At 39.2% G+C, this 15873-nt stretch overlaps 1 protein-coding gene across 1 annotated transcript in view; it reads right to left on the bottom strand.

The window, feature by feature from the left end:
* The window catches only part of LOC135487857 (E3 ubiquitin-protein ligase HACE1-like), a 156857-nt gene that overhangs the window by 80113 nt on the left and 60871 nt on the right, over positions 1–15873 (bottom strand). The window contains exons 5-6 of the mRNA XM_064771980.1: positions 11110–11197; positions 3123–3272 (exon numbers count right to left, since the gene is read on the bottom strand). Of these exons, the coding sequence (XP_064628050.1) occupies positions 3123–3272; positions 11110–11197 (238 nt within the window). The remainder of the gene's footprint in view (positions 1–3122; positions 3273–11109; positions 11198–15873) is intronic.

The following is a 15873-nucleotide window of genomic DNA, read 5'->3' as shown; positions in this document are numbered from 1 at the left end:
GCTCGACTCCCAACTGACCATGTAACGTCAAGTTAGTAGCATCTTGTCAAGTTGCAGTTTCCACCTTAAGACAGCTTGGTCAGATTCGGAGTGTCATTGACACTGACACCTGCAGGACCTGCAGTCCACTCCCTCGTGACATCGCGTTTAGATCACTGCAACTCACTTCTGGCTGGTGCTTCTGCTGCACAAATTGCATGTCTCCAGAGACTTCAAAATCATTCTGCTAGACTGATAACAATCAGTAGCTCTCGTGACTATATTACTCCAGTCCTGTTTAAACTACATTGGCTGTCCGTAGAGCTACGGATTGATTTTAAGCTACTCGTCCTTGTCTTCAAGTGTTTGCACAACATGTCACCATTTTATCTAAAACTTGAATTTTATACTCAAACCAGATCACTACGGTCTTCAGACTCCCTGACGCTGGCAGTACCACGCACTAGGCGTACTATTGGAGATCGTTCCTTCTCAGTTGCAGCCCCTAGGCTCTGGAACGATCTCCCTCTGGCAATAAAATCTGCCAGCTCGCTGCCAGCTTTCAGGAAGAGTCTGAAGACCCACCTTTTCAAATCATTTTATAATATGTACTAATACCTTTTACGTAATGTTTTTAAGTAATGTATTTAGGCCTATTTATTTTTATCTCTGTGAGGCGCAGCGATATATACATGAGCGGCGCCATACAAATATCGTTTTATTATTATTATTATTATATCTATACATATAGCTTTACTGCACATTTCTACAGAGGTGACTTGAGACACAGAAAAACGATCTAAAAGTGGTTGTCTTCAGCACTCATGACATGTTTACCGAAGTTAAAGCAATTATTCTCAGTAGAGGTTTACCCCATGAGTAGAGTTTGGGTGATTTTGAGCCATAACTATGCATTTCGAGCGCACATTGGGAAGAAAGGTTCTGGTCTGATTATGCTAATTTGGTTACAATCCACCATTTTGCCGAGTCTCGAAACCTTCGGATCGTCAAATTTAAGGCTATCGCATAACTTCTGATATACTCTTCTAAAAATCATCATCTTAATGTTCTTTACCTATAATTGAACCCCATGCACTGATTCGTTGGGTACTTTTAAAACAACTGCGCTTTGCACCAACCAATATTCCAAGTGGAGGGACTGACAAAAGGGGCGACACCGTGACAAGTTTGTCTTTTTCTCATCCCATACAAGGTCAAAATTTTGGGGATCTATCAGCAATGATAAATGGCCAGGGCCATTGTGCTCACCCCATGTGGAGGAAAGGGTGGATGAAGAGCATGGTATTGTGTCATGTAGTGTTAGGTTTGATGTAGGTCCAAGCAATTTCAATTTCCCCATAATGGCCAATTTACAGTACATTTGACCACTGTGACCTTGAAAAGTAGGTCAAATCAAAAAAGACCCGGGTGAAACATTGAATGGTTGTTAGAATTAGATTATGATATAAAATTAGTGCCAATCGGGCAAGTATTTAAGGAATGATAACATTTTGAAGAATTTTGGATTTGGCCCCCTCCCTGGAAGCCAAAAGGCAAATCAGATTGGACCAAACTTCGGTACCTGTCATCACCAGACCAAGGGGTACATGTGTACTTAATTTGTGATCAATAGTCATTGCGGTTAAGAAACGTGCCATAGTTACGGCCTGATGGCCAATTTATGCCATTTGTCCTCTGTGACCTTGAAAAGTAGGTCAAATTAAAAACCTGTTTGAAGTATACTGTATGGTGGTTAGATGTACCCATGATATCAAACTGGTGGCAATCGGTCAAGAAGTTAAGGAACAATCACATTTTTAAGGTTTTTGGATTTTGCCCCCTGTTGGAGAAGTGGTGAATCATATTGGACCGAACTTCGGTCCCTGAGATCACCTGACTAAGGGGTACATGTGTACCAAATTTGGGATCAATAGTCATTGCAGTTTAGAAACGTGCCATAGTTACATCCAACAGCCAATTTATGCCATTCGACCTCTGTGACCTTGAAAAGTAGGTCAAATCAAAAACCTGTATGATGTGTGATGTATCCTTGTTCGGAGTACCTACCATAAAATCTTTATTGAAAACGAATCATTAATAAGAGACATATCACACTTTTTATGTTTTTAGTTTTGGCTCCCTAGTGGCCAAGTCATGAACCAGACTGGACTGAACTTCAGTGTCAGAGTACCTCTGACCGAGGGGGTCATGAGTACAAAGTTTCAAGTTCATAGCACTAGCGGTTAAGAAAGGTGCCACATGATACGACGACAGACGAAGGACACAGTGCTATTGTATAGACTCCCGTAACGGTGAGCCAAAAACTAATAATGTCAATCCAATGTCAATGATCTAATCTAAACATCTCACCTGGTGTGTTGAGCGGAAGATCGACTTACACCATTGATTTGAAGTGATTTCATTCCTTCAAATTTGATTTATCATCGCTTCACTCTCAACAAAATGGCTGGTGTTTACATGCAGCTTCAGGCGCACAGAAAATCACTGCGTAACAATGATATTGCTTGCGATTCCGAGGGAATGCTTCGAACCGCGAAATTCAAACATTGCTGGCAATGTTCCAACTTACACTCTTGCTCAATACTGCCAACAGGTGACAGAAATTGAAACTAATATATTTTATGTCAAAACCTCTATATTATGCAGACTTCTCCAACTTTATTTCAAGCTTCTATCTACTGGAATAAAAGGAGAAAAAGTGTCTTAATTTATGCCTTTTGCCCCACGGCGACCTCAAATTAGGTCGGTTTGGGCTGATTTTTTGTTTCTGATCAGATTTTACCCATGTCTACCTCTCCAACAAATATGGACAGTCTAGCTACAACTGTTTCAAAACATGGGGCATAGTTGGACAGATGGACTGAATGACTGACTGATTCACTCACACACAGACACCTCTGAATAGCTATTTGACTAGCTGAGCTAAAAATGAATTGGAACCCACGACCTCGGTCAGGGCTCCAGCACTCAAGCTACTTCACCACTGTCCTCTGTAGGATGCCGGTGAACTACAAGTGCAGGTGTGGCAGTATTCCTGTTGATACTCGTCCTCTGAAAGACAGAATAGATGGCAAAATTACTGGGAATTAAATAAGTAAAGTAGGTATGCATCTCACACTCACCTAGTATATGCTTGTAGAATGAGCGAGTGAAGTAAACGTTGAGCAGATGCTTGTGGTAGAGAGCAAGGCCCATCACTTGGCCAGCAAACTTGAAGTACTCTAAGTGGTCTGGATTTACGGATGAATTGCTATTTGGTTGGAATGTACTTCCTGCAATTGCCAATCGAAAAATGAAATATCAGTATCATAGCAAATTTAGTTCTCTCCAAGCAGTGCGAAAACTTTTCTCTCTTTATTTGCATCGGCATTCCGTGGACTCTATTTGCCACGAACTATATTCTTCTCATGTTGAAGTTAACACCCGCAACTGCGCTTGGTTTGAAGCCCAGTGGAGAAGAAGGAGGACTTTGCATAACACAGGCATTTTTGTGGGTGGGAGACAGCAGCAGTATTTGTACCATCTCGAAAGGACTACTGATTTCAAATTTTCCAACTAATTTTATATACAGGACAGGTATTTTCAAATGTTACAAAAAGTATCTGTTTTGATATACAAACTTTAGCCTCCAGCAATGTTACAATGGCATTCATTCGCTAAATCGTTTTGTGGAGGTGATGTATATAAATATAAATATATATAGATATGATGGTCAATTCATTTTTTTCTGTCCAACTTGTCGTGTCGACCTAAGTCCCAAAATTGAAAAATAGTTATTAGAGGTTTTCCATAGAAAACACACAAGAATGACTCGAAGAAATGCTATAAATATATCAGTGCCACCTTTCTGAGAACAGCTTTTGTTTTAAGAAACATAAAAAAAACATGGCAGCAATGAAGATTACTCTAGTGTAATGTCAGCAGCAGGGAATACGTACAGGCTATGTAACACTAGCTATTTTAGCGATTTCAGCATGGATTTTTGGCTGAATGCAGGAGGATTTGTCGATCAAGGTGATGGAGATAATCAAGAAGATCAACAACTTGATGAAGACCGTACGCCACGTTAAAAATGACTCCTGTTAACCTAGAACTTTTAACCGACTCAGACATGTACATGTTTTTTGAGAAAGGAATCAGGGGTGTAATATCTATGATTTCAAATGGACATGCTAAAACTATGAAGAATTATGAACCAGCTAAAAAATCAAGTTATATTATGTATCTAGATGTGAATAACCTTGATGGTAATGTGATGTCATGCACGCTTGAAGTAGATTTAGAATATCAAGCGGATTTGTATGATTTACATAATGACTATCCTTTAGCAGCAGAACAACTGAATGGTAAATTATGTTAAAATATGTTATTCACCACAACATTAAAACATTATTATCAAGATGGCCCCCTGGCAGCCATATTGGTAGATGGATTTGACTGAAAATCAAGGATGTTGTAGAGTGTACATAGATATACAATCACATGAAATTTAGTTGCAATCCGACTTTGTTTAATTTTCAAGATGGCCGCCTGGTGGCCATATTTGAAGTCCGAGCAAGACAATTTTTTTGGGTAGAATAGAGGGTCCCTAGATATATGTCCTTACAAGTTTAGAACCTTCTAGCTCAAATAGAAACGAAACGTGCCACCTATCAGTGATTTAGTGAACTTTGACATCTGTGACCTTGAAAAGTAGGTCAAATCAAAAACCCGTGTGATATGTCACTAAAACTTATTAGATATACCTACCATAGAAATGTCTTCACTCTACGTACAACCATTAGCTTCAAATAGGCAAAAAAACAATTTCCAGGATGGCCACCTGGAGGCCAGAAAGTAGGTCATATTGTGAAAAATAAAAATAATTCTAGGCATATTGCCCAAAGCTACAATCACGACAAGTTTTAAGCCATCTAGCCCTATAGCGGTGACGAAACGTGCTCCGCTAACGGACGACAGACGCCATGGTATCGTATCAGCTCCCCAGAGGTGAGCTAAAAAGGAAAATTTAAAGATGAAGCATGTGTTATGGCTATTACTGCATTCATTGTTCTAATGCCAAAATTGTACGTGTTTAAGACAGAGTATGATACTAGTAAACACTGTAAAGGCCTCAAAAAAATCAGCGGTAGAAAAATCAATAACATTTCCAGACTATTATAAATGTAATTTTGAAGAGAGTGAATTTTCATAGAAAAATGAATCTGTTCAGAAGTCACAAGCATATAGAGTCTACGGAATGCGTCAACAAGGTAGCTTTATCACCAAATGATGATAAGCATGTGATTGATGATTGTATGATACATACAAAAGCCATTGGATATAAGAAAATTGAAAAGTTTCCTTCTAATGAAGAACTTGAATGAAATGGCCAAGGGCCATTGTGCTCACCGTATAGATATTTGGTCGTTAGGAATTCATCCTGGTAAAGAAACAACTGCATGTATAGTATATAGGTCAAACCAAAGTCGGTACGACACGTGATGTATAGTTGCTTGGAGTAACTACCACACAAATATCATCAACAAGAGGCCCAAGGGCCTGGCACTCAGCTGGATGACCTAATAACATAGGACTGAGGGTGTAAAGTAGTAAATATCGGCTTTATACTACTGTTTGAAGGTCAAGAGAACACGTTATACCACTAAAATTTCCAATGCAGAGCTGCCAGCTGGATGAAATATGATTGAACTAATCAGCCATGGTATGTAAATATTACAGGAGGCAACGGAATATATCCCTAGTTCAGTATGTTGTATCGGTAGCTTTACAGAAAAGAAGTGTCAGAGAGGATGAGACTTCTCCATGGACAACTGTGGTATGTCCAGGCTGGGTTGTACAGCACAAGGATACAAAATGCTGTCTGTAATTGAGAGGTATCCTGATTTAACAGAGGTCAAAATAAATAGAAATGACCAGTTTGGGACTAACACCACTGTCTTTTTTTAATAAGGTAAAGATTACAGGAGTCAACAAAATTAATTTTATTGAGAGAAATTGACCTGTCCTGCAGGTGGTTGGAATTTACAATACAAAGGGTCATGACATTGTGCTCTACTGCGTATCCCTAGTGAGTCGATCTATCCTTAGCGCAGACAGGTTCAAATTGGCTACATCTTGAATAGATTGAATTGCGATGAAAATCTAATGCAATAAAGGAGCAATATCGAAGAGACAAATTAATCAAACCAATTGTCCACAGACTCGGACCCTGAAATGGCGTGATGTATGTGTGCATATAAAAGTATATCAATTGGTCCGATAGAGATGATGAGGCAATGTCAATATGCCTTGTTCCTTAGTCAGCAATATGCCCCTTTTTATACGGAGAAGAAGGAGAACCCAGATAGGCCTTCACATGTCGGCTTCCAAATGGCTCGAACCAACTGAACTATCACTACTATAAATTTAAAATGCGTGCTCCTCCTACATGTAGCAATGTCTCGGCCAAAAAGGCACTTAGTCGACAGGCAAGCTAGAAGTTCAGCACTGTGAGGAGCTCCTTGGTAAGGCCATGTCAGGTTCCGCACGCCTCTTCATATTCATCAAGTATTGAAAGCTGTGGTGAACACATAAAAAGACCATGGTGACCTTAATTTGAAAATCCCTTCATAATCAAGGGCTACCTCTGACTAAAACAGCACCCATAAACAATTGACCACCAATTTGACCCCAGCTCCTAACTGCGGGAAAACCCAAGTCCAGCAACCAAAAGTACCAAAAGTACATTTTTGTTTACATTTGAACTGCACACATGCGTTCGTTTACAATTTCATTTCCCGCGAAATCTCGAAAATCAGGTGACCTGCAATCGTGGATTGAAAATAACATTAACCTGGGTTCAACAGGTCAGCAGGTATACCAATCATCCCCCTACGGCCAGCTGTTCAAAAGATAATGTTATTCACCCCACAGGGAGTGCAGGTAATTGATTAAGCCCCTCCATAACTTAACACTATAACAGCAATGGCTTGGCTTCTGTGGTAAGGAGAATTGACAGTTTTTTTACGGGAGTAACATTATTGTGTTGCTTAAAACGTCTACTTTTTGCTCATGTAAGAATCGTAGTACTAATAATAACTTCAACTTATTTTCCGGTTATGATAACACAACACGCATCTTTATGATCATGATCTTTCTCAAACTAACTGAATGACCTAATCGCCTTGGACCCACAACCACATATCAATCCGCCTCGACGATCAACAACAAAGTTTTCGTGCTTTTAGCTGTCAACATCAATGGCTATAATATACTCCTGCAGAATAGTAGAATTAATAGAACTAATTTCCGAAGTTTCCAATAGTTTGAACACAAATCAGAACATCACCCATCAGCTGGACTCAGATCTGCATAAATTACGATAAATAATGAGGTTGTCGCTTCAATTTCGCAAAGAAAGTTGACTCCATTCGAAGGTTGTTTTGACCAAATTCCGTTGAACTCATCGTTATGAGGGCATTTGAACACATTCTCGTTGATCTTTTCTATAAACGTGTGAAGTTTCGTACCAAAATACATTTCCATAAAGGCTTAAATAAGAAAATTTGTCACTTACAAATCATCGCTCCGGTAGAAATAAAAAGGTCGCCGCCATTTTCTTGATGATAGTTCTCCAGGTAACCTCGGCGGGAAATTTAAAGCGTGGTCATCCGGGGTCAAACAACAGTTTTGCTCACTACCGCCAACTGGTGATATAAATCGACACTAATCTATTTTATATCAAAACTTCTGTATCATGAAGACCTTTTCAACTTTATTTCAAGCTTTTATCTGCTGGAATAGAGCGTCAAAAAATTGTTTTTTCATTTACGCATTTTGCCCCCTGGGGAGCTGAATTTGAGTCGAATCGCCCAAATTTTTTTCCGTAAGCAACATTTTCTGCGGTGTTTATAAGCAAGACTAGATTTGAAGAGCCTCGGTTGTATGATTACAAAATGCCCAACTTTGTCTACAGATGGCTGGATGGATGGAAGGATGGCAGGATGGATGGAAGGATGGACACCAATCGAATAGCTATTTGACTAGCTCCGCTGACTTTGTCAGCTGAGCTAAAAACAAGTCACTAATAAGCGAGATATTGCACTTTTCCCTTTTTTAGTTTTGGCCTCCTGGTCGCCAAGTCGAGAATCAGATCAGATTGTAATTCAGTTTCCGATGTTACATGACGTAGGGAGTCATGTGTACCAAATTTCAAATTCATAGCTTTTGCGGTTAAGAAACGTGTCATAGTTACACTCAAACAACCAATTTACGCCATTTGACCCCTCTGTCCTTGAAAATTTGGACAAATCAAAAACCCGTATGATATATGATGTACCCTTGCTAGGAAAACGTACCATCAAAATACTATCGAAAACGAGTCTCTCACAGATAACACACTTTTTAGGTCTCCACTTCTAGCCCCCTGGTGGCCAAGTCAAGAACACTGGAAGACATGGGTCGTACGTAAAATGGTTGGTCCACGAAGTCGAGGGTAGATGATTTCAGTATGGTTTTGAGTTTTTATTGGCCCACGGCACGCCCTTGGTTTTCCTTAAATGGGCTGGATCTGCCAAGAAACGCCAGTCTGTGCTGTGGATAATAAATACTCTAATCGAAAAACTATATGACGTCTCAACTCTCTACTTCAGGTAAGCACTCTGAAAAATATTAATTTTATAACTCTGGCGGTGAAAACACTACCAACTATTGACACATCACAGTTTATCTTTTTCACTAACATTCATCAACCTGCAGTTTACAGGCACCGGTTTAACAACGCTTGACAAGACGACTCTTAAATGTATTCTACCTTGCTTCGACTTATTGTCATTATATTGTTTAATAGTCTGTATATTTGACTTTATTTTCGACATATTGTAACTATATTGAGGTAAAACAAGGTTATGTTATTCATTTCAAAGTTGGTAAAGATGTTAATGACGCTATGTCAACTCTGGTTTCCCTCGTGATTGAATTAGCCTTATAAGTTAAGAATGGATCAATTTGATGCGACACCAGAACAGACGAGTTTATATTTATACAAATTGAAAAGACAAAAGACCAATTCGAGTAGAAATAAATAAAAGAATGAAATTACATAAAAGCTATAAAAAAGCCTCCACGGTTATACATTGGATTGAAACCACATTTTTTATCGCAGGCATAACGATTGGGAGTATTGGAGCTGGCGGGGTCATTACCAATGTAGTCAGTATTCCGTTGTCTGTTATTTGTACAAGTCTAAGTTTAGCTGGAAAAATTGTTTTACCTAGACTGAATTAAAAAAGTGAAAAAACATAAGACTGTGTTGAGCATGAATAAAACGTGTTTGTCCAATATCAATAATCTAATTTCAAAAGCGATCAATAATGGACATATTTCATCGAATGAATTTGAGCTCATTATTCAGGAATTAGAAAAGTTGTATTATCAAGTATCTGAAATGACATCAACCTCATCCTGAGATAATCATGTTTGGGCTGTAAAGCAGTTGAGACTAAAGTAATGAGAGAGTTTAACTTGATAAATTCATAGGAGTTTATAAAATTAACTTTTTTTATTCTACTAAATCATAGTTGTAGAACTGTTTTCCATTCTTGGCAGTTAATTCTCAAGTGGATCAGATGTACTTATGTTTTTGCGTTAGTTTTCTTTTTATAATCGCCCACACTGTACATATGTAACCCTCTGCATCTTTGAGATTCATAATTAACGATTCTCCTACATGTAGTTTGGATGGGATTGATTTAGAACTTTGAATTCTGTACCTAATGTACATAGGTAAGTCTTTAAACTTTTCGTAGTTTGTTGAATTACAAATTTTCAATTCCAATTCTTTATTCGTTTGGAATGAATTAGTTTGTTAACTTTTAGAGCTCATGATTTACATTGTACAAAATTTAGTTAAATCACATGTTGAACTTTTTTGATGATTAGTTTTTTTCTCATTTTTTAAAATTTTTGTTTGAAATGTGCCATAGTTACACTCAAATGACAATTTACGCCAATTGACCTTTGTGACCTTGAAAAATAGGTCAAATCAAAACCCTGTAGGATATGTGATTTATCCTTGCTCGGAGTACCTACCATAAAAATATCATCAAAAACACAAGTCAATAATGAGCGAGATATTGCACTTTTACCTTTTTTAGTTTTGGTCCCCTGGTGGCCAAGTCAAGAATCAGATCAGACCAAAATTGGTGTCGAGGGTATATGACCTAGGGAGTCACGTGTGCCAAACTTCAACTTAAACATGTGATGTATCCTTGCAAGAAGAACCTACCATAAAAATTTCATCAAAAATTAATCACTCATAAGAGACTTTTCAGTTTTGGCCCCCTGGTGACCAATTCAACAATCAGATCAGACCAAAATTCGATGTCAGAGGTTATATGATGGAGTCATGTGAACTAAATCTTAAGTTAATAACTTAAGCAGTTAAGAGACGTGCCATAGTTAAACTCAGTTACACCCATTTTACGCCATTTGATTTCTGTGATCTTGAAAAGTAGGACAAATTAAAAACCTGTATGACACGTGACGTATCCTTGCTAGGAGAACCTACCACAAATTGTTTTTAGAAAACGAGTCACTTATAAGAGAGATATCACACTTTTTAGGTTTCCACTTTTGGCCCCCGGTGGCTTAGTCAAGAATCAGATTGGAATGAAATTCAGTGTCAGAGTTCACCTGACCTGGGGTGTCCTATATGCAAAGTTTCAATTTCATAGTTCTAGCGGTTAAAAAACGCGTCACTGTTTTTGAAACAGGATACAAATGACGGACGACGGACACTGTGGTATTGTATAGACACCCCTGCGGTGAGCCAAAAAGTGTTCTATTGGCCTAATTTTCAACTTTTTAAAATAAACAACTGAAATTCCTAGCTGCACACGAAACACTGCATCTATTACTGACATATGCATTAGTAGTCCTGCTTAGTCAAGAATATTTTGCATGGACAAGAGAAGAATGTAAAATCGTATCAGGATTTTAGGCCAGAAAAGTGATATGACCCTTGGTGAAGGGCTATGATAATATGTTGATAACACATTGAACTATCTGCAACATGGGGCAGTTGCATTATCATACAAGTTTTGGTAATGTACATAATATTCATCTTACCATCGGCAGACTGTGTAAACAAAGCATAATCTGGATTGAGGATTTCTTTAGAGAGCACATCGAACCATTCCCTAATCACGCCTTGACCCTGCAATATGGAAGTCAATCTGATAATATTTACAGCCGAAGTCAAATGTACATCTAGATTTTTCAGGATTAAAAACAAAACGCAGGCAAACAAGAGGCCAAAACCTCAAAGGCGAATTACTTTCTTTGCGCCAAAAGTCATTTAAATTATGTTTTAACAGCTGCCATGGAACACTCACCCTAACCATGGAGGTATTATTAAGAAGGAGGGAGAACGGCCTTATACCTCAGAATTAATCCCCTACTAATCCCCGGCTTGCATTGTTTGCCCCTTTGTTCTCCAATACACATTCCTCGCGGCAGCGCTCTTTGAGTACGATCATCCCTTCCGACAGCGAACCGAACTGCAGCGCCCTCTATAACATTCGACCCGTAGTCGAAAGGTTTATTCTCGTGTTTCGCGCTTTGGTGTTGTTGATTTAGTAATGGCCGCCAGTTCTTCTAATTCATGACAAAATTCTCGAAAAAAAGAGACCAATATCGCAAAAATCGGTTGATAGATTCCAGACGCACAATAGATTTAAGGTTTGTATTATACTTACTTTCAAATTAAGAATTTAAGTGTTTCTAAAACTTTCTAGAAGGAACGATTTCGACCAATAAATAGATGAAGGTTTGAATGATTGTGTACATATTGTCAAATGCATGCGAACTGATGCGAACATTTAGAATTTTGTTTCTGAAGATCACCGTTTTCTGGAAAAGCAGTATGGCCACACCCCTCTCTCTAGCTACTTTCTATGGTTGTTGCTATCATCTGGAGTACCTCCATGCTGTTTAAAAGGCAGGATGACTATGATATATGCCTACCATCCATTCCATGATCATGTCCATCATCATGTCAATTGTCATCACTATCAGTCAGTCATGATATGATGATGATGATGATGTGAATATGATGACACTTGACAGGATAGTCACATTCAAATACCGGCTAATTGTATTCATTTCTTTTCTTTCTCAGATGAATCTGCATGGTGTGTCGTCTCTGTGGCTCAGAAAACATACAAAAGAATAGCCATCACTGGCATCAGCCCTGCCAAAAGGAGAAGTTCAAAGTCGCTATAGAGAGAGCTCTCGGGTTTGACGTGTGCATGGATCATGAGAATTATCCCCCATACATCTGTGAAGCTTGCAAGAGGAAACTGAAAAGATGGTGGCGGAGTGGACAATACCGGAAACAAAGCGTTAATATAGCTGTTTCGTCACGTTGTTTTGACGTTCCTGGAGAAAGTTTGTGGAATATCAATGAAGCCAAAGCCATAGGTACTGAATGCGGATATACTTTAGTGGAAAAACAGACTGGATTGTTGTTTCTGCTAATGGGGGAACACGGTTTCCCTGAGAAATGCTTTAAACTGAAAAGTGACAGGACTTGGGAAATGTACATATATGGACATTTGATAACAGACCCAGTGATGGATATCTCTTCAGCCCATGTCTTAGATTCTAAGGAGGACGTTAGCAAGCTTCTCCATTTCCTGAGTGACTGTCGTCCTTGCCCTGGACTTGGCGGATTTTCTGACTTGTGCTGCGACCTTTCCCCAAATGGACTGGCTATATTCCAGCGACCAGATGGAACCCTTGAAGCAAAGGAAGACGGACAACATACAGGCAGTAGTTCAATAGTCCGCCACTTAAAGTGTGAACTTTATGCCCCTCCAAATGTTGTTCGTTGCTCAGTCTGCACCCAATACAGGCCCATCTTATGTGCAAAACAAGCTGCATTTTCCCAGAGAACCAGGCTTACTCCACATGACCACATCCTTTCCTCCCACACCAGAAATGATAGGCTCTCATCTGGAGCGATGAAATGTAAACTGACGGCCTTACAAAAGGAGAGACATTATTTGAAACGGCATGTGAAAAGCTTGAAGGAAAAAGTTCAAGACTTCTTGAAAAAGGGAGATGTGCAGGTGGCAGATTCACTTAACAAGTCCCTACTGCAAGTGATGGAAGACAATACCAGTAAAGTTCTCCAAAGTTTTGAGGCTGGTTCTCCCATGGAACTGCTCTGGGAACAGCAGCTTTTAGCAGCAAGAAAACCAAGCAAACAGATGAGATGGCATCCTTCTCTTATACGGTGGTGCATAGCACTCCATTCAAAGTCGCCTGCTGCATACCGGATGATAGGCCGAAGTAAATTTCTCCGTTTACCACATAAAACCACTCTCAGGGATTATACTTCTTTCACCAAGTCATCAAGTGGTTTCAATAACGATGTGCTAGAAAGGATAGTGAAGGACCACCTATCAGACATGCCTGATTTCAAGTTTAATGTTAGCTTGCTCTTCGATGAAATGAAGATAAAATCGGGACTAGTGTACTCTGCAGCTACTGGCGAACTGCTAGGATTCTGCGACCTTGGTGACATTAATAATGAGATAGCACAGTTGGTACGGCAGTGTGATGAAAGGGATGATACTCCTACTGTGGCTACACATGTTATAGCCTTCATGGTCCGAGGCCTATTCAGCAATATGGAGGAGACATTTGCTGATTTCCCCTGTACTGGTTTCAGCAGCCATCAGTTGTACTGGGTAGTATGGGAGGCTGTTGGTCGACTGGAAAGTGTTGGATTCTACGTCAGAGCATTTATATCAGATGGAGCATCTCCAAATAGAAGATTTTACCGCCTACATGGAAATGACGCACCTACTTACCACACAACAAACCCATATGATCCTTCTCGGAAGATTTACTTCATTTGTGATCCTCCACACTTGATGAAAACCACAAGAAATAATTGGGAGAATAGTGGATTCCACAACAAAACAAGAAATCTGATGGTATGTATCCATAACTTTCATGAACATCCATATTAGTGTTAAACATAATCAGTAATTGTCCTAAATCGTCCAAGGAGACCTCTACTATTGGTCTTTTTGACCGGTGGGCATCCCAATTGAGTACCATCATTTTTTCTGTTTTTATCACCTTCTCGCCTCAGAAATGTTAATGTAAATAACATTCCAACATTCTTCTTCAGTTTAATGGTCAACCAATAAGATGGCCACAGCTAATAAGCCTAGTAGAAGATGGAGGAAGGTTCAGCCTTGCAAACAAAATGACCTATGATCACCTGCATCTGACACCGTCATTAAGAATGAAAGTGAAGCTGGCAACTCAGGTTAGTTACTTATCAAAAAAAATGTTAGCAAGAATGTGACTTATAAACTATGTAAAACAATGTACCTATTGTATTGTGTACAAATGAACGGTATTGGACTGACCATCAATAAATGTACACATGCATACTAGTATACTTGAAGAATAACATATTCCTCATGTTTCAGGTCCTCAGTACAAGTGTTGCTGATGCCTTCAGGATTGTTGGAGGTCATGACACAACATCTGTCGAGAAGTTTGTCCGAATGATGGATCAGTTCTTTGACTGTCTGAATGTTTCAAATCGCTGCACTGGTGCAAGGAAAAGGAAACCAGTTCTTGAACCATACACTTCTCCTGATGACTGGCGTTTCAAGGTAAGCATCAGTTATTGCAAAGACTTGGACAGTCTTGATTTCTGCATGTACTAGTAGAATGTGTGTACACTGCATGTATATTTCAAATGAAATAAATGCGCACCAGCCATAGATATATGCTAAATGTTATTTTCCTTTGCAGTGGCTCGAAGAAGATTTCCTCCATGGCTTCATTGACCAATGGGAAGCTGAAGCACAGGCAGTACCTAACCTGAGTAAGGACCAGAGGAATCGATTATGCCTCAGTAGGGAAACGCTAGAGGGAATCCGAATCACTGGTAAGTGGGAAATTTTGAACACAAACAACATATTTTAAAATGATATTGTTTCTTTTATTGTACACTAGTATAAACAAAGGTCATGAATACATGTATTCACTCAATTGAAGATAATTCTACAACAGTAATAGACATCCGACGTATTCTACCGTATTATACATGTTATCATTCTTGTTTTCAGTGAAATCATTTGTTGCCTTGGCCAGAGATCTCCTGATGTTGCCTGGTGTGACATTCTTTCTCTCCGAAAAACTATCACAGGATCCGCTTGAAGAGTACTTCTCACAGCAACGAGGGATTGGTGGCCGTTGTGACAACCCAAATGTGCAGCAGTTCAGCAACAATGCGTTAAAGATTCAGGTTGCACGATCACCTGCAGTTATAGCATCAACTCGAGGTAACTGCCAACATCGACAAGGCAACAACAATGCAATGGATGACACCCCCCTCCCAAAGAGACAAAGACGACTATAAACATTACACAATATTTGAAACTACGATCTTTCTGGGATCTCAATCATGACATTGAAAGATGATTCAAGTGGATTTGTTCAGTTTTTTCAGGAGTGGTTTTTCGGACTTTCGTGACACAGATTTCTCGTTCTTACTAAGTGTGTAGGAGTATGCAGAAACAAATGCCCTGCATCGGAGAGTGACCCAGTTTTTCACGAGCTTGCTCAACAGTAGTTCTTTGAGTTTTTCATCATCTAGATTTGTCAGTTTGTGAAATCCGAGTTGCACAAGTTTGTTGTCAAGAATGGCTGTGGTCAACTTATGATGCAAATTTGAGTTCTGCAGATTTTTCATGTTCGAAGCACACAGCAGAGGTCCAGCTACTAGTTCCATTCTTCGAAAGAGAATGTAAAGATCATCGTTGATTTGAAATAAACCACCCCTGTCTTTGATATCGATCA

The sequence above is a fragment of the Lineus longissimus genome, chromosome 5 (genome assembly GCF_910592395.1).
Source record: "Lineus longissimus chromosome 5, tnLinLong1.2, whole genome shotgun sequence".
NCBI lineage: Eukaryota > Metazoa > Nemertea > Pilidiophora > Heteronemertea > Lineidae > Lineus > Lineus longissimus.
This window is presented reverse-complemented; position numbering and strand designations above follow the sequence as displayed.